The sequence below is a fragment of the Pipistrellus kuhlii genome, unplaced genomic scaffold (genome assembly GCF_014108245.1).
Source record: "Pipistrellus kuhlii isolate mPipKuh1 unplaced genomic scaffold, mPipKuh1.p scaffold_m20_p_37, whole genome shotgun sequence".
Taxonomy (NCBI): Eukaryota; Metazoa; Chordata; class Mammalia; order Chiroptera; family Vespertilionidae; genus Pipistrellus; species Pipistrellus kuhlii.
Window position 1 is genome coordinate 16,791 of NW_023425537.1, and position 25,882 is coordinate 42,672.

At 57.3% G+C, this 25,882-nt stretch overlaps 4 protein-coding genes across 4 annotated transcripts; all 4 read left to right on the forward strand.

Moving 5' to 3' along the window:
* The first annotated feature begins 360 nt into the window (after window positions 1-360).
* On the forward strand, window positions 361-5,576 carry LOC118702070 (protein CD300H). The gene is made up of 4 exons (XM_036407679.2): window positions 361-614; window positions 2,117-2,473; window positions 3,633-3,687; window positions 5,238-5,576. The coding sequence occupies exons 1-4, from the start codon at window positions 575-577 to the stop codon at window positions 5,368-5,370; spliced, it is 585 nt and encodes a 194-aa protein (XP_036263572.1). The 5' UTR covers window positions 361-574; the 3' UTR covers window positions 5,371-5,576.
* A 2,370-nt stretch (window positions 5,577-7,946) lies between these two features.
* On the forward strand, window positions 7,947-11,933 carry LOC118702067 (CMRF35-like molecule 6). Its single transcript, XM_036407676.2, has 4 exons — window positions 7,947-8,395; window positions 9,203-9,535; window positions 11,292-11,403; window positions 11,529-11,933. The coding sequence occupies exons 1-4, from the start codon at window positions 8,335-8,337 to the stop codon at window positions 11,641-11,643; spliced, it is 621 nt and encodes a 206-aa protein (XP_036263569.1). The 5' UTR covers window positions 7,947-8,334; the 3' UTR covers window positions 11,644-11,933.
* A 1,901-nt stretch (window positions 11,934-13,834) lies between these two features.
* Window positions 13,835-17,113, forward strand: LOC123650950 (protein CD300H-like). The gene is made up of 4 exons (XM_045570748.1): window positions 13,835-14,293; window positions 15,124-15,459; window positions 16,728-16,856; window positions 16,972-17,113. The coding sequence occupies exons 1-3, from the start codon at window positions 14,233-14,235 to the stop codon at window positions 16,817-16,819; spliced, it is 489 nt and encodes a 162-aa protein (XP_045426704.1). The 5' UTR covers window positions 13,835-14,232; the 3' UTR covers window positions 16,820-16,856; window positions 16,972-17,113.
* A 1,627-nt stretch (window positions 17,114-18,740) lies between these two features.
* On the forward strand, window positions 18,741-24,189 carry CD300LB (CD300 molecule like family member b). The gene is made up of 4 exons (XM_036407640.2): window positions 18,741-18,876; window positions 21,598-21,930; window positions 23,015-23,075; window positions 23,601-24,189. The coding sequence occupies exons 1-4, from the start codon at window positions 18,837-18,839 to the stop codon at window positions 23,761-23,763; spliced, it is 597 nt and encodes a 198-aa protein (XP_036263533.1). The 5' UTR covers window positions 18,741-18,836; the 3' UTR covers window positions 23,764-24,189.
* Window positions 24,190-25,882: the final 1,693 nt, after the last annotated feature.

Genomic DNA, 25,882 nt, shown 5'->3' on the forward strand with positions numbered 1-25,882 from the left:
CCCCACATGGACCCTGCCGTCTGACCCCCCGGAGGCAGGGCCGGCCTCATGGGGGCACAGCGCCATGCACTCCGGGCCCCGCGTGTAGAGGGGCCTCCCGCTTGGTGTAACTCTCGTAGCCGCCATTCGAAATTCATAATATTCTGGAACAAGGGCATAGGGCATGCCCATTTGCATGGGGCCCTGTATGAAGCTGGCCTTGCCTGGACCGCAGGAGACTGCTTGTCTCGGCCACAGGAAATGAGCCAGCCCTCCGGGCAGGGCTTGCTTGGGAAACGGGATGGAAATGGACCCAGGCGGCTGGGGTGGGCCTGCGGGCTGGGAGAGAGCGATGGGAGGGGCGCTCTCACGTTTGGGGAGAGAAAGGGGAACTGCAAGTTCAGATTCAGCCCTGAGTTTCTCCATGTGATGCCCCGCTCCCTCCGCTGCTGCACTGTCTGATCTGCTCTGAGAACAGAAACAAGCAGAGACGGGCGGAGAGGAGCAGAGGAGGGGACGGGGGAGCAGACCCTGGGTGAGGAGCCTTCAGCCCCCGCCAGGTGCAGCTGGAGAGGCCAGCCCGAGGGACAGGGCCATGCGGCTGCCATGGGCTCTGCTGCTTCTCTGTGTCCCAGGTGAGCAGGGCTGGGCCAGACTCGGGAAACCTGCTCTGGCAGGTCAGGGTGAGCCGAGGGTGGTGATGGGCAGGGAATGCAACAAAAACACCAGCCAAAAGGGACGGGATATGATTATAAAGACCCCAGTGCACCCTACTTCCTCCCTGGGACAGGAAGAGGATTAGGTGGGAAATGCTCTCCGCGCTGTGAGCACAGTCGGAGCCCCAAGGAAGTCTAGCCATCTTAATCATTAGAACTATCATTGCTGCAGAAACCGGTTTGGCTCAGTGGATAGAGTGTCAGCCTGCGGACTGAAAGATCCCAGGTTTGATTCCAGTCAAGGGCATGTACCTTGGTTGTAGGCACATCCCCAGTAGGGGGTATGCAGGAGGCAGCTGGTCGATGATTCTCTCTCATTGATGTTTCTAACTATCTATCCCTCTTCCTTCCTCTCTGTGAAAAATCAATAAAATATATTATTGATAAAAAAAAAAAAAAAAGAACTATCATTGCTAAGGTCTGGAAGTTGCCAGAGAGGAGAGGGAGGGGGGCAGAGAGCTGGGACTACTGGGCTGAGTGTGAGTTACCTGTCATGGGCAGAGCGGACAGCAGCGGTTCCTTGCAGTGAGAGGAACCCTTAGGTGTGTCTAGAGCTCGTGTGACTCTCCAGGCAGGAAGCAGGGATTGGAGGGGCCTGGGGCTTCCTCACTGGGAACTGGAGCTTTCAGAGAGACTGGAGAAGAAGGGGCAATGCCAAAGTCTTAGAGGTGGCCAAGGACCTGAAGCTAAGGCTCAGGGCATGGCAAGGCTGGCAGGGGCTGCCGAGGAGGAGGGGAGGGAAGGAACCACTGGTGGGCCATCGATGTGGGAGCAAGGAGTCCCTACAGACACTCGGTGATGGCAAGTGTGGCTGCAGGCGTCTGTCCCAGGAGGGAAATCCAAGTCTTAATGGCCTTGAATAGTGGCCAAGAAGAGCCCCTTCTTACATGGCCTCCCTATACCCTGGCCAGCGCTCAGCTCCCGTGTGACTCAGACCTCTGAGCAGGAGGCCCTACCTACACAAGCAGGGATTATCAACTCAGGTCCACAGAGAACTGGCTTCCTCTTAGTCTCCAACACTGGGCTTTATCTAAATTTTCCTGGTTCCCATTCTTATTTTATGTTTTTTAGTTCATCCATCCATCCATCCGTCTATCCATCCATCCATCCATCCCTTTATTCAGATCACACTTAGTAGCTTTATTCAATTCTAAGTATTGGATGGGACCCAGAACAGGTGTCTAGGACCACCAAGGTCTTCCTCTCCCCCCCCCCCCCCCCCCCATGAAGGCTGGTCATGACCTCTTGGTCTCAGAATCCCACAGCCGGCATCTCCTTCAATGTCCGCCTGTGTCTGCCTATGCCTTGCTGGTACCTGCCCCCGCCTTCAGGCCTCCGGGTGACTTCCAAAGGACCCGACACCCAGGGGCCCCTCTGGCCCAGGCTCTTCCAGGGGGAGTCCGATAGATTGTGTTTTCCAGGCTCTTGGTCTCTGAGCGGCCCCCGTAATGTGACGGGCACCGTGGGCGGATCGCTGAGCGTGCAGTGTCGGTACAAGAAGGAGTATGAGGCCTTCGACAAGTACTGGTGCCGACAGCCATGCTTGCCTCTGTTCTCCGAGACCGTGACAACCAGTGCCTCCGGGAGAGAGGTGAGGAGTGGCCGTGTGTCCATCCTGGACCATCCTGGCAACCTCACCTTCACCGTGACCTTGAAGAACCTCACTGCAGACGATGCAGGAAAATACAGGTGTGGGATTTCCACGCTCCTGATGGAAGAGGGGCTTCCTGGCTTTTTGCCTGAACCCTTTTTCCAGGTTCAAGTGTTTGTTTCCCCAGGTAAGGCCCTCCTTCCTCTGGGACCAGGGTGAGGGGTCTGAGGGAATCTCTGCAGAGCATCCCAGGAAATTCCGACTCAGGAGAGGGAACGGGGCCAGGTGTTTGTGCACCAGAGATTCAGGACCAAGTGTGTTGTGTGCATGGACTGCATGTGAGTGTGTGAGTGTGTGAAAGCGTGAGGGTGTGTGTGAGGAAAATGTGTGAAAAGTTGGGTCAATTCAAGTGCCAGTGTGTGTGTCGGGCGTGTGAGAATGTGAGTGTGGGTGCGTCACATCCAAGTTTCCTGCCACCACTCCAGGTCCTAACAATGTCTGTGGGTTGAGGTGGGAGGACCCTGTGTCTTCAGATCCATCAGGACTGAGGGCCTCATGCTGCCTTCCTGACTTCCCAGGGTGGAGTGTGTGTGTAGGGTGGAGGTCACTCCCAAGGGACCCCCTCACACTGTCTGTTCGCTTGAGCTCTCAGGATTAAGAGCTCCCTATAACCCTAGGGCCCAGGGCCTCACCCAGGGTCCAGACAGGAACCTGGAGATGGTCTAAGGTCAGGGATGGCCCAGACTGCCAACCTCATCCCTCTGACGGGGGAGCCCTGCGCCAGAAATCCAAGGCCAGCCCCAACTCTCGCCCTGGCCTCTCTAGCTGGGTGGGCTGGGGGGGGGGGCTGGGGGGCCCCACTTTCCAGAGTACAGATTCCATGTCTTTGGTGCTGGTAGCATTTTCCATCAGCTGTGTGAGGCATCCCCACTTTCAAACTTCCCTGAATCAACCTCTATAGTCTTCTGCCAGGGGGTGGGGGATTGATAAGTGGGTGCATTGGCTGGGGGTGAGTAGAACCTGAGGTCTAACTCTTGACCTGACCTTTAAGCACTCCCGTTTTCAGGAAGATGTGGAATGCCTAACTGCTTAATGGCAGAAGGCAACGCATCCCTCGTCCTGATTATGGTGTTCACCTGGCTAAGAGCACACTGGGATGGGCTTGGAGAGGGACACTCCTCTGCTGCTCAGGCCTGGGGCTGACCATGGTGAGAGGATGGTCTGAGATCATCTGTTCAGCCCCTTCCCTGAGTTCCCTCTGCTTTGTGAAGTTAGGACCGTGCAGGTGAGAGGTGCCTACGTGGGGAGAGTCCTGCCCCGTCCCTCACCCTCCACCTCCCCCACAGCCTCCAGCAGCAAGAGCTCGGCAAGGACGCCTGGACCTCCCAGCCGAGACCCAGGGTAAGGCGCCTGTGTCCCCGTGCCTGCTACCATCGGCACGCATCTCCCCGAGGGTAGGGCTTCCCAGACACAGGTCTCCTCAATAGGCCACTCACTCAGCAAATATTTCATTTACGTCTTATGTGCCGGGACCTGATGCAAATGCTGGGGGTATGACGGTGAACAGGCAAGGCTGTCTCTCAGGGAAGTTTCTTTCGAATGGGCAGATTTAAACAATGACCAAACGGATGAGATAGGTAGGCAGGCAGGCAGGCAGGAAGATGATAGATGATAGATAGATAGATAGACAGACACACATAGAGTAAATGTCATTGATGATCATTGCTCTGGAGAAAAATTAAGCAGGTAGGTATTAAAGGACAGGTTATGTGATGTCTGCGGGGAAGTTGATCGGGCATGATGAGATCTCAATGAAAACAAGTAACAGAGACTTATATTGGGTTTCCTCACAATCAGATCCCGGGACAAGAATTTAGTGAGTACAGAGAAGTGATCCTAGGAGATCTAGTGAGGGAGCGGGAAGGAGGGAAAGACAAATGAGGTGCCCATTGCTGAGAGAGCTCCCGTTGGAGCAACCGAGCTCCCTCCCCTGGGCCCCCTCAGAGAGGCTGAGCAGGACATTCCTCAGAGCCGGCCCACGGAGCAGTGAGGAAGCGGGGGTGGGGACCCACATACATCTGTCCCTCCTGGCGGGGGCAGATGGCCGGTTTGCTAGTTTTATACAGAGTGATGAGTGAAGGCCTCTCAGCTAGTGACATCTGAGCAGAGACCTGAAGGAAGTGGGAGAGTCAACCAAGAAAGCCTCTGGAGTAGGACTGGTCCAGGCAGGTCACTCCTGGGGCCTGAATCCTGGGGGCATTTCTGGCCTGCTCTGCCCAGCAAGCCACACCCACTCCTACGGTGAGAGAGAATCCTCAGGCAAGAAGGGGCAGGGGCTTGAGGTGAGAAGACATTGGCGGGCCCAAAACTGTCCACAGTTACCAGAAGCTCAAGTGGGCAAACAGAGGGTACCAAAAGGGGCTGCTACATTTGTGAGGAGCTGGAACGGGCAGTGGACTGGGACCCAGGAGGTGAGGGGATGGGCAAAGTCACTCCTTGGGGGAAAGTCATTAGTGATTTAAGCAGACTATCTGCTCTCATGATTGGATTCAAGGGTGAGCCAGGAGTTGCATTTGTGTGTGGGGTGGTTATAAGGGGACATTCATCCTTAAAGTTGGTCCCAGTAAGAGCTGGGGCCCTGTGAGTGTTGATGGCTGAGGGTTTTCTGGGCACCAGGGTCTGTCCAGGATCCAGCCTCTGTCTTCCCTCCGCTTCTCATACCACGTCCTCAGGCACCTGCTGTGTCCTGACCTCCAAGTTCCTCACTTCATTCTTGAACGAAATGAGGGACAAGTGTTTGTGGTCTTTAGAATGAGCTGTCTGACCCTGGCACCACTCAGGTGTGACACTGATACTGAGTTTTGAGGCCACAAAACTTGAGCACAAAGGAAGGTGGGGGAGAGGCGGAGCCTGGCCCTCCATTTGACTGCTGTCCACTGTCCCTCCCACAGGTCCATGTTCAGCAGTGTCCACTTCCTGCTCCTCATATTCCTGAAAATACCTCTGTTTCTGAGCATGCTCAGTGCTGTCCTCTGGGTGAACAGGCCTCAGCGAGCAACTTCTGAGGAAACACAGTTTGGCTAAGAAAACCTGCCACTGCCCCGCCCAGCAATGTCCTGTCCAGAGACACAGCCACTCGGACTAGAGAAGACGGAATCTCATCCCTGAACCTTACATCCCTTTCCAGCTTATCACTAGACACTTAAAAAAAAACATTTCAATGAATATATCACCTGCACAAACGTGTGTATAGGAACAGTTGAAGAATTAAAATAAACAACTGTGTGCCCACCATTCAGCCTAAGAAACCAAACATCATTGAAATATTTAAAGCCCCCACCCACTTCTCCCTGCCCTCAAGCCCCTCCTTCTCCTGCTGCCAGAGTCAACCACTCTCTGGATTAGTTTGTGCCAATCATTTCTATTACCCAACCTCATGGGTAAGAAGGAACCGCTTGTGGCGGTTCTTAAAGCCACCAGGAGATGGCGCCAGAGGCAATTTGCAGAGCTTCATGATGGACCTCTCCATGGACTTAGAAATAATTCTCCTTCACCAAATCCAGACCATTGAATCCTGCTGGCCTTTCCCCCAGGCTGGTCCACTCCTGCCCCATCCTGCTCAGCAGCCTGGGCTATCATAGCAGGGACGCCCTTGTCTCCATTGGGGCCAACCAGAGGTGGACTCAGGCATTCAGGGGACCAGGGGCAGGGCTCAAGGTACCACCAGGGGGTCTGGGGCCCAGTGGGCAGCTCAGACTGGAGTAGACTGGACCTAGGGGAGGGCATGGAGCCAGGCGCCAGAGACGAAGTCACACTCCATTCCAGTCCAAGGCTTCAGATTTCTTGAGAAGCAGCACCACTTGGCTCTTCTGATTTCTGATTCCCTGGGAGAGGCAGGGAGACCCAGGCCCTCAGGAAACACGTTCGCTAGCTTGGAACTTCAGGTGGTGACAGTGTCAGCACTTCCTGTTCCCCAGGAACACGGGGAACTGTGTCTAAAGGACTAACCATGACAGCGCCAGGAAGCGTCTAAGGAAGGGCAGCAGTGGGAGGAGAAACAGGGAGACAGAGGTGCAGGGTGAAGTGAGGTGGGTGGGAAGTGGGGAGGGGTGGCGGGGCCCATCTTACAGAGTCCAGGGGGAATCTGCAGTTGGGCCCTGGCCTGGCATCCCATGAGCAGCCTCGAAGTTAGTCTGTAACATGATCTCTACAGAAATTATCTGTGTTGGTAGATGTGTTTATGCTATGTATTGATACATGTGTTTTATTCCTACTGAGCCACCAGAAAGTTAACATTTTAATGCAATTGTCCTTTTCTCATTGTCCGATGGATTATTCTTAGTGGTCATTGGTATATCAAAAGTTGATTTGTGAACTTGACATATTTAAAATATGCCACCATGTTGGGAACCCTATTTTGACATCATTTTTTTTTTTCTTCTAAGATGCAGAGAGCTTCAAAAATAAAAGTGAATTATGTGTAAGGGGTCAGGTGGGAATAGACTTATCAGTGTATGGGCACTATGTTGGACACATGAACCTGAGGCCTGGAGAAGGATGGACACTGTGACTAAAACATAGGGTGACTATGGGGCAGGGGGAGTGAGACCCTTGTCAGGTCCACTCGGGTCTAGTTGGCCAAGCAAGGAGAGTGTGTCTTATTGGAGGAGTGTGTGGCGAGGAGTGACACCGACTGCTATTGATTTCTGTGACTCTTGCTGATGAGTGGAGAAGAGAGAGAAAGGCCAACAGGGGGACTAGGAAAAGAGGGATGTCACCATAGTGGAGAGAGGACAGAGGACACATAATGTCAGAGAAAAAGGCGGGGAAGGGACAGGTTGGAGAGCCTGGAGTGAGCATGTCTGGGCGTGAGGGCAGAAGAAGCCTGTGTTACAGGAGTTGGGGTGCAGCCACTCTTGGGTTCTTATTGCCTTTGGTTGTGGTAAGCTGGTGTGGAACAGGAACAGACCTGGGAAGAGAGAGTTTGGGGGAAACAGATAGACCTGGATTGTGCATGACTAGGTTGAAAAACCAGGGTAGTCCAGGAAACACCTTAAAATAGGCCCCACCTCTTGACCTGCCCCCTCCCCCCTACCATTTCCAGGCAAATTGGCCCTGGAGCCATCATGTCCTCAGACCACCAAGCCTGTCTGAGGTAGGACAGACCTGCCTCCCCACCTCCTGGGAAGGTCCACCTTCAACTCTGACCCTTGAAGAGGCCCCTGGCCATCCCTGTGCACCCCAAAGGGACCCCAGCGGCCATGCCATTGGGAAGACCGCCCTCTCTGTGCCAATGGGAGGAGAGGAAAGGCTCCATCCCAGCTGGAGGGCCCCCACTTTTCATCCTCTGAGCTCTGAGCTCCTCTTGTCCGCTGTCAGACCTCTGTGCGGAGCCTCACCGTGGAGGTGACTTTCAGAAGAAAGCGTCAAAAGGGAAGTCCTTAGAGGGTTGGTGAACAGGGAAACCCACAGGAGCGAGGATTCAGCCTTGCATGGGACCCCACAACCTAGATGGGAGCTTTGAAGGCGTCTGACATAGTTGCATCAGAGCTCCCCGTGGGACCTGCAGTGACATGTTGGGGTCATCACACCTCTGTGGTCCCCACTGAAGCCCAAGTGGATGAAAAGATTTGAACTCTCCTTCTTGACTACAAGGAAGTGACATGGGCAGGGGGTGGGCACACCCACCGAGGAGGAAATGACCCAGCGTGGCTCTGCTGTGCGGAGACATGTGTGGCCGTCACGGGAGCAGCCGTGTGCTCTGAGAAGGGGCAGCCTCCTCACTGAGGCCACGGGCCTGTCCTGTCCTTGGGGTTGAGAGCAGAAGCCCAGGAGCCGAGAGCCGGGTCTGCAGCAGCCTGTGTGGCTCCTGACCCTAAGCTTCCCGCACCCTGACCATCCAGCATCACACTCAAAACTGGGCTGGGCACGGAAGCAGAGGCCCAGAAAAGCGGAAGTGGGCACAGGCCAATCGCACCCTCAGCCAGGAGGCTTGACTGTGTTCCCACACAGGGCCTGGCGCTGCTGCAGGCCGGTCCGTGCGGAGGAATGACCCCGAGGAGGGGGCCCACATGGCTGCTTCCAGCTCTGTTCCTCCTCCAGGTCCCAGGTGAGCGGGCTGTGCTAGGTGGGGCGCTGGGCCCCAAGTAGGAATGAGAAGGACTGGGAGGAGGAGTGGAGGGGGAGCCGCAGACCAGCAGGAGGGAGGGAGGACATGGGGGAGGGGAAGGAGAGGCAGAGAAGCTTCTGGAGCTGCCAGCACCTGCCTCAGCAGCAACCACAAGGATTCAGTGCACAAAGCAGGCGAGTCTCAACCACTGCGCTGACAGAGCTGTGCTGGGAGAATGGGTCTGTGCTCAATGCCTTATTGTCATAACCAGGATGTGGGCCCTGGCTGGAGGGTTCAGTGGTTGGAGCATAGGCCGCCTACAGGTTAGATTATGGATCAATGGCTTGTACCTGGGCTCATGAAGAAGGTAACCAATCAATGTGTCTCTCACATCAATGTTTCTCTCTCTCTCTCTCCCTCTTCCCTTCTTCCTCCCTTACTTTCTCTCTAAAAAGCAATGGAAAAAATGATAAAAGCAATGGAAAAATAATCCTTGGGTGAAGATTAAGAAAAGAGAGAGATGTGGTCTTGGTACATCACAGACAATCTTATACACAGACACACACACAAACACACAATACACATACATGCATGTGCACACACACCATTTTTCCCATGTGGCCCTTCTTGTCTCCATGGACACCCTCTCCCTGAGTCACCACTGGGAGGAGGGAGCTATGGCCCCTGGTCCCCTTGCCTGGTCTGAGGGAAGGCATGGCCTTCAGACCCTGAGGGCTCTTGAGGGACCTGCACCCAGGGTGCCCCTGGCCCATCTGGTAAGAACCGGGACTGGGCTGTGTCTTCCAGGCTGTTCGTCTCTGAGCGGCCCCAGGCGTGTGACCGGCACCGTGGGGGGATCGCTGAGCGTGCAGTGTCGGTACGAGGAGGAGTACAAAGACCATAACAAATATTGGTGTGAAGGCCCATGTTTCATGTATATGAGTTTCAAGATTGTGGAGACCACGGAGTCACAGAGAGAAGTGAGGCGTGGCCGTGTGTCCATCAGGGACCATCCAGCAAACCTCACCTTCACAGTGACCTTGGAGAGCCTCACAGAGGGCGATGGAGGCACATACTGGTGTGGAATCACTACACCACAGAGAAACCTCATCTACCCAGTTGATGTGTCTGTGTCCCCAGGTGAGCCGCACACACCCTCCCCTTGCCCCAGCTCCAGGCTGCCTCATCTGTACCTGGTCACCAGCTGGTCAGGGCAGACATTGGAACTGAAGAGAGGGGTGAAGTGGGGGGTCAGTGATCACAGCATGTGTGGGTGTTGTGTTATCTGGGCACACAGGCCCTGTGCATGCACACATGCGCGTGCACATACAGTCTATTCTACACCCCTTTGGGGTCCAGGCCCTGACACAGCTCAGGCCTGAGTGGTTCCTGAGGCTCTGGCCTCAAAGCCATGGTTTTGGGGTCTGCAGCAGCCATGAGCCTGGCCCAGAGGAGTCCCAGGTCCCTGTGTGGGGACCCCTGTGATATTTTGGGGGACCACTCTTCACTTCAGGCTGACCCTGTCTCTCCCAATTTTCTCTGATGCCCTGTCCTTCCCCGATTTTCTCTGATGCCCTGTGGCCACAGGAGGGAACGCAGAGACACCCCTGAAAATACCTCCCTCAGCAAAGGAGCGGAAGGGTGGTCACGTGGCTCTCAGGGGCTATGGCCCCCCTCCTTGCCTGCTCTCAGAACAATTCTCCCTCACAGGTCGCTGTGCTTGTCTCCTAAGTGCTGAGTGGAGGTCACCCACCACAGCGCACAGCTCTGCCTGCTGCTCCTGCTGGCCTTGGCTCTGGCTCCTTACTTCCTCCTTGTAGTTCCGGGTTTCTCACTCTCACAGGAGGTTCCCTCACTGGCCTTGGAGTCTTCCCATTGGAGAGTGAGGAATTGGAACTCCACGGAACCTCTGGCTGGGGGAGGGGAGGGGTTTGTCCCCGGCCTTCAGGACAGGCCACATTCTATGGGGTCCACCTGGTGTGTGTCTCTCTAGATCAGGTGGGGAACACCCAGCCCGAGGGCCATATAAGGCCCAGGAAATCATTGGGTCTGGCCCTGCCAAGGCATTGGGGGTGAGAGAATGAAATGCTTGGCCAATCACAGCAGGCTAATGTTTAAGAGCATGATTTTGCATGGCCCGGGAATGATGTAAATATCCAAATGGCCCTTGGCAGGAAAGAGGTCCCCCACTCCTGCTCTAGGTCTTTCTTTTTCTAGAGAGGTCTATAAAGTGGGCCAAGGCCTGGCTGACAGTGTGAGGAACTGGCAGCTTAGAAACAGCTGGAAGCCCGGGAGCAGGAGGCCGGCCTGTGGGCGAGGCCCTCCTCCAGGTGGAGACTTTTGTTGTATCTTCCAGGGTGAAGGGGCCTCCCTCATCAGGGCACTAATTCCATGGATGAGGGCTGCACCCTCAACCAATCACCTCCAAATGCCTGACCGCCTAACACCACCCCTCTGGGCACGGGGCTTTGAACAAAGGAATTTTAGAGACAGGAGAGTTCAGACCATGGCATGTCTAAGGGACTGCAAGGTCCTGAAATCCACTGCAGACTCAGAGGCACATATGTGTCCTGGGTCTCTCGCCAGCCATTAGCCACGCCTGAGGGCTTTGGCCACCCATCACTATAGTCAAGGCTACAGAATAAGTGTCACCCTGCCACCTTGCTGGTGCTCTTCCCACAAACTGTCAGATCCTCTGCTCAGTAGGATGACTCTGCTTCTGACATGCCCAGCAGGCCACGGAGTTCTTGGAGAGGAGCCCCGGGGAAGGGGCCCTGGGCAGGTCTGGCTTGGCTATGACAATGGATGGGAAGACCTGAGTGACCTTGACCTTGTGTCAGAGCCACACAACTGACAGAGTGGAAGACCCAGGGTCTGACATGTGCTTCTCCCTCAGCCCCCAGCCTGAAGATCATCACAAGCACCCTGGGCCCTCTCTCCTCCCTGCCAGTGACCACCGGGCCCCGTGTGACCAGCCAGGAGACGACTGACGCCAGCCAACACCCTCGGTAAGGGGCCCGCATCCCAGGACTTGGACACCTGGTGGATTCTCCTCGCGATGGGGGGGAGGTGAGGGGATTGGGGTGGTGAAGATGTGGCTCACTGTGCATTTCTATCACCATGTCCCCCACAGGTCCCTGCTGAGCAGTGTCCACTTCCTGCTCCTCATATTCTTGAAGGTACCCCTATTTCTGAGCATGCTCGGTGCTGTCCTCTGGGTGAACAGGCCTCAGCGGCAAACTTGTTAGGAAACACAGATTGCCTAAGACAACCTGCCACTGCCCCCCAGCGATGGCCTGTTCAGAGACACAGCCACTCCGACTAGAGAAGATGGAACCTCATCCCTGAACCTTACATCCCTTTCCAGCTTATCGCCAGACATTAAACTTTTCAATGAATATATCACCTACACAAACGTGTGTATAGGAACAGTTGAAGGATTAAAATAAACAACTGTATGCCCGCCATTCAGCCTAAGAAACCAAACATCACTGAGACATTTAAAGGGCCCACACACTTCTCCCTGCTCTCAAGCCCCTCCTTCTCTGCTGACAGAGTCAACCACTCTCTGGATTAGCTTGTGCCAATCATTTCTATTACCGTATTTTTTGGCGTATAAGACGACCCCCTAATTTTACAGTTAAAACATAGGTTTAGGCCTGTATTCGCTGTATAAGACTATCCCCCACTTCCGAGGCAACACCAGTTCTTTTTTTAATAGACCGCCTCTCTGACTCTGGCCAATCTGAGCAGGCTTTTTACTAGAACACAGTGTAGCTTCGGGTACAGAACATGTATAATTTGCATGCATAAAAGCCTGCTCAGATTGGCCAGAGTCAGAGAGGCGGCCTATTAAAAAAAGAACTGGTGTTGCCTCGGAAGTGGGGGGTAGTCTTATACAGCGAATATAGGCCTAAACCTATGTTTTAACTGTAAAATTAGGGGGTCGTCTTATATGCCTGAAAATACGGTACCCAACTTCATGGGTAAGAAGGAATAGCAAGCTTTGACAGTTCTTAAAGCTACCAGGAGATGGCGCCAGATGCAATTTGTAGAGCTTCATGATGGACCTCTCCATGGACTTAGAAATAATTCTCTTCCACCAAATCCAGACCATTGTATCCTGCTGGCCTTTCCCCCAGGCTGGTCCACTCCTGCCCCATCCTGCTCAGCAGCCTGGGCTATCATAGCAGGGACCCCCAGGTCTCCATTGGGGCCAACCAGAGGTGGACTCAGGCATTCAGGGGACCAGGGGCAGGGCTCAAGGTACCACCAGGGGGTCTGGTGCACAGTGGGCAGCTCAGACAGGAGTAGACTGGACCTAGGGGAGAGCATGGAGCCAGGCGCCAGAGACGAAGACACACCCCATTCCGGTCCAAGGCTTCAGATTTCTTGAGAAGCAACACCATGTGGACCTTCTGATTTCTGACTCCCTGGGAGAGGCAGGGAGACCCAGGCCCTCAGGAAACACGTTTGCTAGCTTGGAACTTCAGGTGGTGACAGTGTCAGCACTTCCTATTCCCCAAAAACAAGGGAACTGTGTCTAAAGGACTAACCATGACCAGCGCCAGGAAGTGTCTAAGGAAGGGCAGCAGTGGGAGGAGAAACAGGGAGACAGAGGTGCAGGGTGAAGTGAGGTGGGTGGGAAGTGGGGAGGGGTGGCGGGGCCCATCTTACAGAGTCCAGGGGAAATCTACAGTTGGGCCCTGGCCTGGCATCCCATGAACAGCCTGGAAGTTAGTCTGTAACATGATCTCTACATTGAATGATCTGTGCAACCACATGCTGTGTTGGTAGATGTGTTTATGCTATGTATTTATACATGTGTCACCAGAGATACCTTAAATAGGCCCCACCTCTTGACCTGCCCCCCTACCCTTTCCAGGGCAAATTGGCCCTGGAGCCATCATGTCCTCAGACCACCAAGCCTGTCTGAGGTAGGACAGACCTGCCACCCCACCTCCTGGGAAGGCTCACCCCCATTTCTGCCCCTTGAAGAGGCCCCTGGTCATCCCAAAGAGACTCCAGCAGCCATGCCATTGGGAAGACCGCCCTCTCTGTGCCATTGGAAGGAGAGGAAAGGCTCCATCCCAGCTGGAGTGCCCCCCACTTTCCATCCTCTGAGCTCTGAGCTTCTCTTGTCCGCTGTCAGACCTCTGTGTGGAGTCTCACTGAGGAGGTGACTTTCAGAAGAAGAAAGCGTCAAAAGGGAAGTCCTTAGAGGGTTGGTGAACAGGGAAACCCACAGGAGAGAGGACTCAGCCTTGCATGGGACCCCACAACCTAGATGGGAGCTTTGAAGGCGTCTGACGTAGAAGAGTCGGGGCCACAGGGTCAGAGCTCCCGTGGGGCCTGCAACAACATGTTGGGGTCATCACACCTCTGTGGTCCCCACTGAAGCCCAAGTGGATGAAAAGATCTGAACCCTACTTCTTGACTACAAGGAAGTGACATGGGCAGGGGGTGGGGACACCCATCGAGGAGGAAATGACCCAGCGTGGCTCTGCTGTGCGGAGACATGTGTGGCCGTCACGGGAGCAGCCGTGTGCTCTGAGAAGGGGCAGCCTCCTCACTGAGGCCACGGGCCTGTCCTGTCCTTGGGGTTGAGAGCAGAAGCCCAGGAGCCGAGAGCCGGGTCTGCAGCAGCCTGTGTGGCTCCTGACCCTAAGCTTCCCGCACCCTGACCATCCAGCATCGCACTCAAAACTGGGCTGGGCACGGAAGCAGAGGCCCAGAAAAGCGGAAGTGGGCACAGGCCAATCCCACCCTCAGCCAGGAGGCTTGACTGTGTGCCCACGCAGGGCCTGGCGCTGCTGCAGGCCGGTCCGTGCGGAGGAATGACCCCGAGGAGGGGGCCCACATGGCTGCTTCCAGCTCTGTTCCTCCTCCAGGTCCCAGGTGAGCGGGCTGTGCTAGGTGGGGCGCTGGGCCCCAAGTAGGAATGAGAAGGACTGGGAGGAGGAGTGGAGGGGGAGCCGCAGACCAGCAGGAGGGAGGGAGGACATGGGGGAGGGGAAGGAGAGGCAGAGAAGCTTCTGGAGCTGCCAGCACCTGCCTCAGCAGCAACCACAAGGATTCAGTGCACAAAGCAGGCGAGTCTCCAACACTGCGCTGACAGAGCTGCGCTGGGAGGCAGGGCCTATGCTCACCGCCTTATTGTCATAACCAGGATGTGGGCCCTGGCTGGGGGCTCAGTGGTTAGAGCGTTGGCCTGTGTATGTTAGATTCTGGGTTAAAGGCATGTACCTGGGCTCATTCAGGAGGCAACCAATCAAAGTTTCTCTCTCACATCAATGTTTCTCTCTTCCTCTTCATCCCTTCCTCTCTCTCTAAAAAGCAATGGAAAAATGTCCTCAAGTGATTAAGAAAATTAGAGATGTGGTCCTGGTGCATCACACACACTTATACACACACACATATCCATGTGTGCCTACACACACGCATACCTATGTTCAAACACACACATACATTCACATGTACACACACATGCACACACCCATTTCAAACACATGCACACACTCCGTTTTTCCCATGTGGCCCCCTTGTCTCCATGGACACCCTCTTCCTTTGTCAGGACTGGGAGGAGGGAGCTATGGCCCCTGGTCCCCTTGCCTGGTCTGAGGGAAGGCATGGCCTCCAGACCCTGAGGGCTCTTGAGGGACCTGCACCCCAGGGAGCCCTGCCCCTGGCCCATCTGGTAAGAAGCGGGACTGGGCTGTGTCTTCCAGGCTGTTTGTCTCTGAGCGGCCCCAGGCGTGTGATGGGCACCGTGGGGGGATCGCTGAGCGTGCAGTGTCGGTACAAGGAGGAGTACAAAGACCGTAACAAATACTGGTGCAAAGAGCCCTGTTTGCCATTGCTGAACCGGAATATTGTGGAGACCACGGAGTCAGAGAGAGAAGTGAGGCTTGGCCGCGTGTCCATCAGGGACCATCCAGCAAACCTCACCTTCACAGTGACCTTGGAGAGCCTCACGGAGGGCGATGGAGGCACATACAAATGTGGGATCGAGAGACCATTCGCTTTAGACCTCACCTTCCTGGTTGAGGTGTCTGTGTCCCCAGGTGAGCCGCACACACCCTCCCTTTGCCCCAGCTCCAGGCTGCCTCATCTGTACCTGGTCACCAGCTGGTCAGGGCAGACATGGAATTGAAGAGCCGGGTGAAGTGGGGGGTCAGTGATCACAGCATGAGTGGGTGTTGTGTTACCTGGGCACACATGCCCTGTGCATGTGCACACACACAGTCTGTTCCAGACCCCTCAGGGGGCCAGTCTCTGACCCAGTCTCAGGCCTGAGTGGCTCCTCAGTCACCGGCCTCACAGCCGTGGTCCTGGGGGCCTGCAGCAGCCATGAGCCTGGCCCAGAGGAGTCCCAGGTCCCTGTGGGGACCCCTGTGATGTTTTGGGGGGCCACCTTCCCTTCAGGCTGACCCTGTCCTCCCCGATTTTCTCTGATGACCTATGGCCACAGGAGGGAACGCAGAGACACCCCTGAAAATACCTCCCTCAGCAAAGGAGCGGAAGGATGGTCACGTGGCTCTCAGGTGCTAAGGCCCCCCTCCTTGCCTTTGTATACTTACAACAACAAAAAAATATACTAAGCTTAGAGCACTAGTTAAGTATGCAATTTTACCTATATGTTCCCAAAAATTCTAGCTTAGCACTTCTTAGTTGGGATTCAGGAATTGTATTTAACAACTCCACCAGTTGATTCTCATCATGAGAGAAGTTTGGGAAACACTGCTCTAGGGTGGAGAAGCCTCCCTTATCAGGGCACTAATCCCAAAAATGAGGGCTCCACCCTCAACCCAATCACCTCCAAATGCCTGACCGCCTACCACCACCCTCACTGGACCCGGGGCTTTCAACAAAAGAATTTCGGAGACAGGAGCATTCAGACCATGGCGTGTCTAAGGGACTGTGGGGTCTCGCCATCCAAGTCAGACTCTGAGGCATATCTGTTTCCTGGTGCTCTCTCGAGCCATCAGCCTGCCTGAGGGCCCTGGCCACCCATCACTGTAGCCAAGGCTCCAGAATAAGTGTCACCCACCCCTGCTGGCGGGATGAGGGGGAGAAGGTGCAGCTGTGGCGGGGGCGAGGCCGGAGCCAGGTGCTCTTCCCACACACTCTCAGATCCGCTGCTGAGCAGGACTATTCTGCATCCCTGCGTGCCCACTGGCCACGGAGTTCCTGGAGAGGGGACCGGGGAGGGGGCCCAGGTCTGGCCTGCCTGTGGCCATGATGGGAAGGCCTGAGTGACCTTGACCTTGTGTCAGAGCCACACAGCTGGCAGACTGAGAGACCCAGGGCCTGATATGTGTTTCTCCCTCAGCCCCCATCCTGAAGATCGTCAAAGCACCCTGGGTCCTCCAAGCACCCTGGGCCCTCCCTCCTCCCTGTCAACGACCACCAGGCCCCGTGTGACCAGCCAGGAGACGCCTGATGCCAGCCAACACCCTAGGTAAGGGGCTGGAATCCCAGGACTTTGGCACCTGGTGGATTCTCCTCTAGATGGGGGGGATGTGAGAGGGTCAGGGTGATGAAGATGTGGCTCACTGTCACCGTGTCCCCCACAGGTCCCTGCTCAGCAGCACCCACTTCCTGCTCCTGGTCTTCCTGAAGGTGCCCCTGCTCCTGAGCATGCTCAGTGCTGTCCTGTGGGTGAACAGGCCTCAGCGGAGCTCTGGGGGGAGGCGGAGTCAGCCCTGCTCTGAGCACCAGTGACACTTGCCCCATTGATGCCCCGCCCAAGAGCACAGCCCCGCTGTGGAAGGGAAGGACCTTCTGACCAATCAGTCCAGTGTCATTGTCCATGATTCTGTCAGAATAGTCTGTCAACTCATTAGAGAGTTTTTTTTCTTGCAATGTATTGGATACACACACAAGATTCCTAATAAATGCATACTCACTAAGCCACTCGTGTGCCCACCTTGTAACTCAAGTAACAAACACCATGAACCCTTCTGTAGCCCAAGCATGTCGTCGAGGGAACTAATTCTGAGTTCACGTTCATCATCTCCTTATTTTCTTCATGGTTTTGCCATGTATATATATTAGAGGTCTGGTGCACAAAATTCGTGCGCTCGGGGGAGGGGGTCCCTCAGCCCAGCCTGAGCCCTCTTGCAGTCTGAGAGCCTTCAGGGGATGTTTGACTGACGGCTTAAGCCCGTGGGGAGTGGGCCTAAGCCATCATCAGTTGGACATCCCGCCACCTCCGCTGTGCTCACCAGCCATGAGCCGAGCTTCTGGCTGAGCAGTGCTCCCCCTGTAGGAGCACGCTGATCACCAGGGGCAACTCCTGCATTGAGCATCTGCTCCCTGGTGGTCAGTGTGTGTCATAGCAACTGGTCATTATGCTGTTCAGTTGATTTGCATATTAGCCTTTTAATATACAGGAGGATATTTAAATATATTTTTGTTGATTTTAGAGAGGAATAGAGAGGGAGGGAGAGAGAAACATCAATGATGAGAGAGAATCACTGATTGGCTGTCTCCTGCACATCCCCTTCTTGGGGATGGAGCCTGAAACCAGGGCATATGCCCTTGATTGGAATCGAACCTGGAACCCTTCAGTTGGCAGGCTGACACTCTATCCACTGAGCCAAGCCAGCTAGGGCTATAGATTTATTTTTTAACACTCCCCTAAGTTACTTTATTTTTTTCCCCCAGCTTTACTTTTCTATAACTGACCCACACACTGTGTAATTTTAAGTTTACAGTATTTTTATTTAGAACACTTACTGATTGTAAGTGCAAAATGGTGAGCACTATAAGGTGAGCTCACATCTCCATCATATCACGGATTTGCCATTTTTTTCTTTTTTAATTTTTTTTCCGTTTTTGTGGTGAAAACATTGAAGCTGTGTTCTCTTGGCGACTCCCAGGAGTATAACAGTGTCAGCCACTCCAGTCCCCGCTGCACATCAGGTCCCTGGAGCTTAGCTTAAAACCAGAAGTCGGTGCCCTTTGACCAGCACCCCCCATTGCTCCTACCCCGCTCGCACTTCTGCACCTGGCTGTCCCCCCCAAACAGGTGCCTCTTGGGGACGCCCGCATGCCTACCTCACTCCTGACTTGGTGGTGGTGGTGGTGGTGGGGAGCCCTGCTGCGGGGGTTGGCATGCACCCTGGAACCCAGGGCAGATGCCCCCTCCTTGACCCTCCTGCAGACAAGCCTCCCCGGCCCTCCTCACCCTGCACAGCGCCTGGCTTCCTCTTTCCTCCGAGAGGGGACTCTGGTGTCCTCTGAGCCAGACTTACAAAGAAGCGACGCGCCTCTTGCTGAATAATGAAAAGCAGGAAATGCTCTACAAAAGGAAGTGGACGCATCAGAGAGACGCAAAGGCGGTCTGGACAGGCAGAGGGTGCCAGCGGGGCCAGGCGGAGCTCCGGGTCCAGCCGGCATCACCGCTCGCCGGTGCCGAGCGGCCGGGAGCAGGACCATGTGGCTGCCCCCAGCTCTGCTCCTGCTCAGCCTCCCAGGTGAGTGCCTCGGGCCTCGGGGACGGAGAGCTGCAGGGGCAGAGCGGGCGTCGAGGGCAGCTGTCCCGGGACAACGGGAGGGGCGGGGGACGTCCCGTCTGGGAAAACGAGAGGCGGCTTTGTTAGTTTATTGAGCAAAAGCTCAGTGGGTCCTGCTCCGGGCCAGGCGTGCCAGGCGAGGGGAAAAGAGACACAGGACTGGTTGTTAAAGAGGGGACCCCAGAGGGCTCTGTGGGGGAGGCTTACAGACGGACAAACAACCCCATGGCAGGACAGAGTCAGGCGTGGTGGACTGTGCTCAGGGGACACCGAGGGACATGTGCGCTCACACACGCCTGCACAGTCACACACACACACACACACACCCCGCATCTCCCGCATACGCACCCTCCCTCACCAACCTTCCTCCCCCAGACCAGGGCCAAGGCCCGCCACGGCTGACCTGTGGCTTGGGGACGGGACTGTGAGTGACCTCGGAAAGGGGGGTGCCGTTAGGCAAGGATGAAAGAAAAGCCGCCCCCCAAGTTCTCACCTACAGTCTGCCACTGGCCACCGTGGGGCCACGTCTGTGAAACACGGGAGGGGAACGTGGGTGAGGTCAGAACAGCCCAACTTCTGTTAAAACTCGGTCTTATCTGCTCGGTTGCATAAGCGCCCCCCCTCATGCCTCCTTCCACCCCCCAAGGGAAAGGCAGGGTGCTGGGTAGAGCGGTGCTAAGTGTCTGCAGGTGGAAACCCAGCCCCCCTTCTCCCCGTGACGGAAGTGGGGCCTGTGCCCCAGAAGTGACTTCAGCGCGTGGGCTGCAGGTCCGCTCGGGGTGTCAGCTGAGACGCCTTGCCCAAGAGCGGCCACGCCCGTCATGCACCCCATGCTCCGTGGGCGTCTCTGCGCTGAGCTCCCAGTGGCGGCCGTGGCCTTGGTTTGGGTGTCGTTAGTCACCTGCCTCCAGCCCAGCCACCGCTCAGCCGTCTCTCAATGTCTGGACAAGACTTTTCCCACGAGGATTTTGCACGTGGAGCCAGTTTTCCCGAACGATGGACGCAGGAGGGAGTTTCCGTCTGAGATTCACGAAAATGAACAACTGAAACGCGCACGGCCGATGCCTTGAAACCCGCCGGCCCTGCTCCCCAGCGCCCTGCTCCTGGCCGGCGGCTGTCCTGTCCTCTCGCCGCTCTCCCCCCGGACACACGCGAGAGTTCACTCAGACCTCACGGACCCGCCCACCCATCGGAAGCTGCGTTAATGAGAACTTCCCACGTGTTTTTACAAACATGAGCCCAATCCCGCTGGGAGTGACTTCCAGGAGCCCCACCTCCAGTCCGCATCTGGTTCCCGCATGTACCATCACAGTGACCCTGCAATCCGCCTCCTTAGACTGGCTGCCCGGTGAGGTGGAAATTACAGTTAATCTTAGAGTCAAAACGATTCTGTCCAAGCTCTTTTCCAGAACAACCATAAACTGGATTGGTGCCTACGAGGATCCCGACCCAGTGCAAGCCACAGGGGAAGGACTGGGGGGGGGGGGAGAGAGAGAGAGAGAGAGAGAGAGAGATCAGGGGAGACACACAGAGAAGATCAAATCCCACCAGCTGGCGCTCAGCTTCCTGTGGAGGCCGCGGGAGCGTCGGGTTGGGAAGGGGAATGAGACTTTGCAAACAGGGCGTCGCCAGGGATGGCGGGCAGGGGTTAGACAAGGTTTTCAGGGGGAAGAAGGACTGGAGCCATGACCCAGCTGCTTGGGAGGACTCGGCAGACTCCGGGGAAAGCGGGGTGGGTCATGGGGAGAGCAGGAGGCAGGATGGTGCAGGGAGTGGCGCTGGGCAGAGACCTGGGCCCCAGGCTGCAGGAGGACGCAGGCCGAGCTCCCGCGTTTGAGATCGCTCTGGGACTGTGGGGAGCGGCTGTGTCTGGGAGCCACATCCTTTCTCCCCGTCTGCCTGGCGCTGGCGCTGAGGCCACTTCCTGAAGGTGTTCACGTGCTGCGGCTGCAGCCGAGGACTGGGGAGGGGCGGTTTCGGGGCATGGCTCCGATGGCCATATTGGGGGGAGGTCGGAGGAGGGGAGCAGCAGGAGGGGAGACCCGCTCCAGGTGCTACCACCACGATCCACGCACCAGAGGATCGTCTGGGCCCCCCACCAGCACCCCCGGGGGCGGGGGCTGGAGCTGCTCACACGGGTGCACAAGGACCGGCTCCGAACAGCCCTTCCCAACTGTGTGCCCAGGCCCGGCACTGATCGGCCGCCACAGAAACTGGAAATATCTACAAACCGGAGATCCCCACCCCCACCTGGGGGGTGGGGCTGGCTGTTCAATATTTACCGGCACCCCCTGGTGGTGCTGATCTCCGCGGGGGGGTGTTGGGGAGGGAGAGTGGTGGGGCAGAACCAGAGGGGGCCTCTGAGCCAGAGCAGTCAGAGATCAGGCGAGAACGGCATCGAGAGGACCATGAGGGACGGGTCAGAGGTCAGAGGTCAGAGTGAGCACCTCTAGGAGACGAGGCCCAAAGAGGCCAAGCACTGTTGCTGGGGGAGCCACGGGGGAAGCTGGACGGGGGAGAGGGTAGATGCGAGGGGCAGGCTAAGGGGTGGCCGGGAAGGCCGAGGGTGCTGGCCCAGGGCCCAGGCATCCGCCTGGAGCCCCCTGAGCCCAGGTCAGGCCTGGCTGGGGGTGGGGACGGGGGAAGAGGGGCAGATCTACACCCTGGGATTCTGTCTTCCAGGCTGTTTCTCCATCCAAGGCCCCAAGGTGACGAGAGGCCTGGAGGGGGGCTCGCTGACCGTGGAGTGTCGCTACACGCCAGGGTGGGAGACAAACAGGAAGTGGTGGTGCCGGGGAGCGAACTGGCGTGATTGCCGGGTCCTCATTCAGACCACGCCAGGGCAGCACACAGTGCAGGGACCCCGGCTGTCCATCAGCGACAACCAGAGGGACCGCGTGATCTCGGTGACCATGTGGGACCTCCGGCCCGACGACCAGGACACCTACTGGTGTGGGATCAAGAGGCTCGGCACAGACCGCGGGGCACCCGTTCGAGTGATCGTTGTTGGCTCAGGTGAGAACTCGCTCGTCGCTACTCGGAGGCCCTGGCGCTCGGGCTGCCAGAGCAGAGGCGCCTGCCCCTCCTCCCAGGGGCAGCAGGGAAACGGCCGAGTTCCTGGGAGCCGGTGTGTGAGAGTGAGCGAGAGGCAGGCAGACGGACAGACAGACGGACAGACAGATGGGGAGGGAAGCGAGAGGAACTCAGGCCGAGTGGCCCTGGGACTGGGAGGGCCTGAGCCCGGGAAAGGCAGGGGCAGCCGTTGGGTGGAGGGGCCCAGAGAGGATGGACCAAGCCCGAGTGCTCCCCCAGCTGCCAGGAGGGAAGTGAGATCGGAGGGGACACAACCGGATTGACTGACACGTGAGCGGGGACTGGGCGGGCCAGCGTGTGCCCAGGCGGAGCTTCCGGGAGAATGGCGTTGAGGGGGCTCGGGCACCAGCCTGTGAGGCGACCGTGGCCTCAGCCAGGAGCCACCCGCTGTGGCCGAAGGTGGGGCCTCAGGGAGCAGAGTTTGCCGGGCCTGGGATCAGAGGCAGGCACACCAGGGACGCCGGGCTGGCTGGGCTCGGGAAGCCAGACCACGCTGCTCGCCGGCAGCGTCTCCCAGGCTCAGAGGTGCCGTTCCCCGTGGTCGCTGTTCACCACTGAACCAAAATGCACCCTCTTGTTCCTCAGCCTTTGGGGTGCTCCCTGCCCTCGTCACCCCCGGAACCGGGAGTCCCATCTCCAGAACCGTCTGTCCCTGAGCCTGCTCGGGCCCTGCTTGAGCAAAAGGCCCAGGGCTTCCCCCCACAACCAGCCGTCCCCCCTAGAGGGGCCGGAAGAGAGGCGCTCTCTGCTCAGAATGAGCCCGAGCCTGCGGCCACGTAGCTGTGACTGCTTCTTGCCACACCTGGAGGGGACGGAGGGGTGACTGTGTGTTGGGTTCGGCTGGCACAACAGAAGCCCCTCCTCCAGAAGACTAATGCTTCCTGATGGGGGGGGGGCGGCAGTAAGGGGGACCCGTGGGGGCTGGCGGGGGGGGGGGGGCACTGTGAGCCACACACTAGCACGGTCTGTGTCATCAATAACCTTCGGCTGACTCTGTTGTGTCTAGAAAACCTATCATCCTGGACAACCGCCAACAGCTCAGGGGTGTCCTCTGGCTCCCGCATCCGGTGAGTGGCTGGGGCCCCTTCCCCTGCCCCTACCTGGGGCCTCTCCAGTGGGGTGGCCGAGCCTGGAACCCCACTGCCCGGGGGCGGTTGCCCATCATAACCAGTGTCAGGGCACAACGCCCCTGCCCGTCTCACCCCTCACCCACCATGGCCCAGCACTCACCAGACCCCGCTGTGTGCAATGCTCCTCCGAAGCATCATCATCCTGGTCGTTTGTCAACAACAACAAAAAAAGCCTCCTGTCCTGGTGGGGCCACGGGGCCATCAGACACGAATTTCCATGACCCAAAGCTCAGGCCGCAGAGCAGGAGAGAGACTCGGGGAAGGAAGCTGGGCCTGGTGCAAAGCAGAACCAAGGTTGCCTCCGGGAGCCCTCCTGGTTGAGCCGCTGCGGAGGCTCAGGGGGCCTTCAGCGCGGGGCAGCCGGGCCGGGGTCGCGGGCTGGGCTGGGCGGGCGGATGCCCCGGGTCAGCCCCTGGGGCGGCTGGGCCTGGAGGCCGGTGCTGACCGCTGTCCCCGCCACAGAAACTACTACCTGCTGCTGGTGTTCGTGAAGGTGCCCCTCTTACTGGGCGTGGTCGGCGCCATCCTCTGGCTGAAGGGGCCCCCGAGGGCCCCCGAGGAGCAACGGGAGCTGCCCATCCAAACCAACCTGTCCTACGACCTGGCCGGAGACGCCGCGCCTTAGACGGACGGACGGACGGAGGAGAGACACTTGGGCGCTGGCCCCCGTCTCCAGGGGAGACCTGGGCTGGGAGGCACGCTGCTGCGAGGATCCCAAGCCCCTGCTCGGCACAGCCCAGGACACAGGTGGATTCCCTCCTGACTGGTCAGCGCTGCCGGAGGGGCACACTGCTCCCACTTCTCCGGGTGGAAAACAGCCCGGCCCGGCCAGGCCCGGCCCAGCTGGGTCCGGCTGAGGGCCAGCAGCTGTGGGATGGAGCCCGCGCTGGGAGAGGCGTGTCCTCACTGGAGGACCTCGGCATGGAGCTGGGGAGCGAAGAGCAGAGAGAAGCGCCAGGAATGTGCCCAAAGGAGAGACAGGACCAGTCCCCGGTTCCGGCGGGTCCTGAGGCCAGCTCCGCACCGCGTGCCTGCGCTTCTGGAATAAGACTAGGGCAGTGGTCGGCAAACTGTGGCTCTTGAGCCACATGCGGCTCTTTGGCCCCTTGAGTTTTTAGCAAAGGCCAGCTTACGAGTGCCCTGATAAAGTTAATAACAATGCACCTATGTATATATTGTAGTTTAGGTTTAAAAATTTGGCTCTCAAAAGAAATTTCAATCGTACTGTTGAAATTTGGCTCTGATGACCAATGAGTTTGCCGACCACTAGCTAGGGGTTTAACTTTTTCCTTTAGCTAATCAAGTTGGGTTTGATGGCTCTTCCCATGAACACACTCTCACACACACACACACACACACACACACACACACTGACACACACACACTCACACGCACACTCACACACACACACACACACACACACACACACACACACACAGGGGCGGGGAGTCTGCGGAACTCCTGGTCTGGGGCCTGAGAGATGGATGTTGCTGGACCTGGGGAGGACACTGCTCCGAGTTCACGGGGCTAAGGAGGGTCCGAGAGCCCAGGGCTGGCCTTTCGTACTCCCCCTCTCCCCCCATTCCCCCCAGCCGGCTCTCAGCACAGCTTCCCTGGGCCTGGGCTGCAGCCTCGGAAACTACCTCAGGCCAGGAGGGCGACCAGGAGGGCGGCCAGGAGGGCGGCCAGGAGGGCGGCCATAAAGCGGAGGGGACGGTCTCTGCTCCGTTAAAACCCTTGGAGGGCACCTGCCTCTGCAGGCGCCTCCCTCCCAGAAACCACCGCCTTGGCTGTGCCACGGGGTCTCGGGTCCTCACATCGGGGGGCGTCTCTGCACGGGGGTGGGGGGAGGAAGTCCCACGGGGGGTGCCCCCAGGCAAACACGGGGCACCGTTTGGAATCTGCCCCGTTGGCTCTTTCTTTGCCCAGCTTATTGAGGTGTGCTTGACATACAAATTACATGTATGTGAGGCATAAATGCGATTTTAAGAAAATGCAAAATATGGTGGTGAAGGCAGGGAGTGGGGGCGGGTGGGCTAGGGAGTCATCGGGAGAAAAAAGGGGGATGTAATACTTTCAACAATAAAGATTTTTTTAAAAAAAAAATAAATAAAACACAACAAGTGCAAAGTTTGAAGATTTGATGCGTGTTACGTCGTGAAATAATCCCCACGCTCAGGCCGCCACACCCGTCAGTTCGCTCAGTTGTCTTCTTGGCTTGTCTCGTGGGTGAGAAGGCCCAGACGGACCCGCCCAGCGCATCTGAAGTGTCCGCCCAGGCTGCTGACCACGCCCCCGCTGGGCGTGGGCCCCCGAATGCGTTCCTCGGCCACGGGGAGTGTGTGCCCTGACCAGCACGGCCCGCTTCCCCACGCCCCAGCCGTGGTTCCTGTGGAGCGTTGCCCTCTGAACTCCCAGGCGGGCGTGTCTGCCCTGCCGTTGGCCCTCACAGGTGGCCCTGCTCCTCGGCCCCCCGCCAGGGCACAGGAAGATGCGGGGGATCTCCTGGTCCCGTCACCGTGGCCTGGCGGAGCCTTCCTCCCCGCTGGGGGCTGCAGTCCCTTCTCTCCCCGCTCCCGCTGCGGACAAACCCTCTCCCACCTACGCCTGGTTAAGGGGCTGAGAACTCCATGGCGCCCAGCCAAAACAACGGCGGGCATTGCTGGTGCAGGCCTGGGAGCGGGAAGACAGGAATTCTTCAAGGCGCTCTCTGGAACTGGTTTGGCTCAGTGGATAGAGTGTCC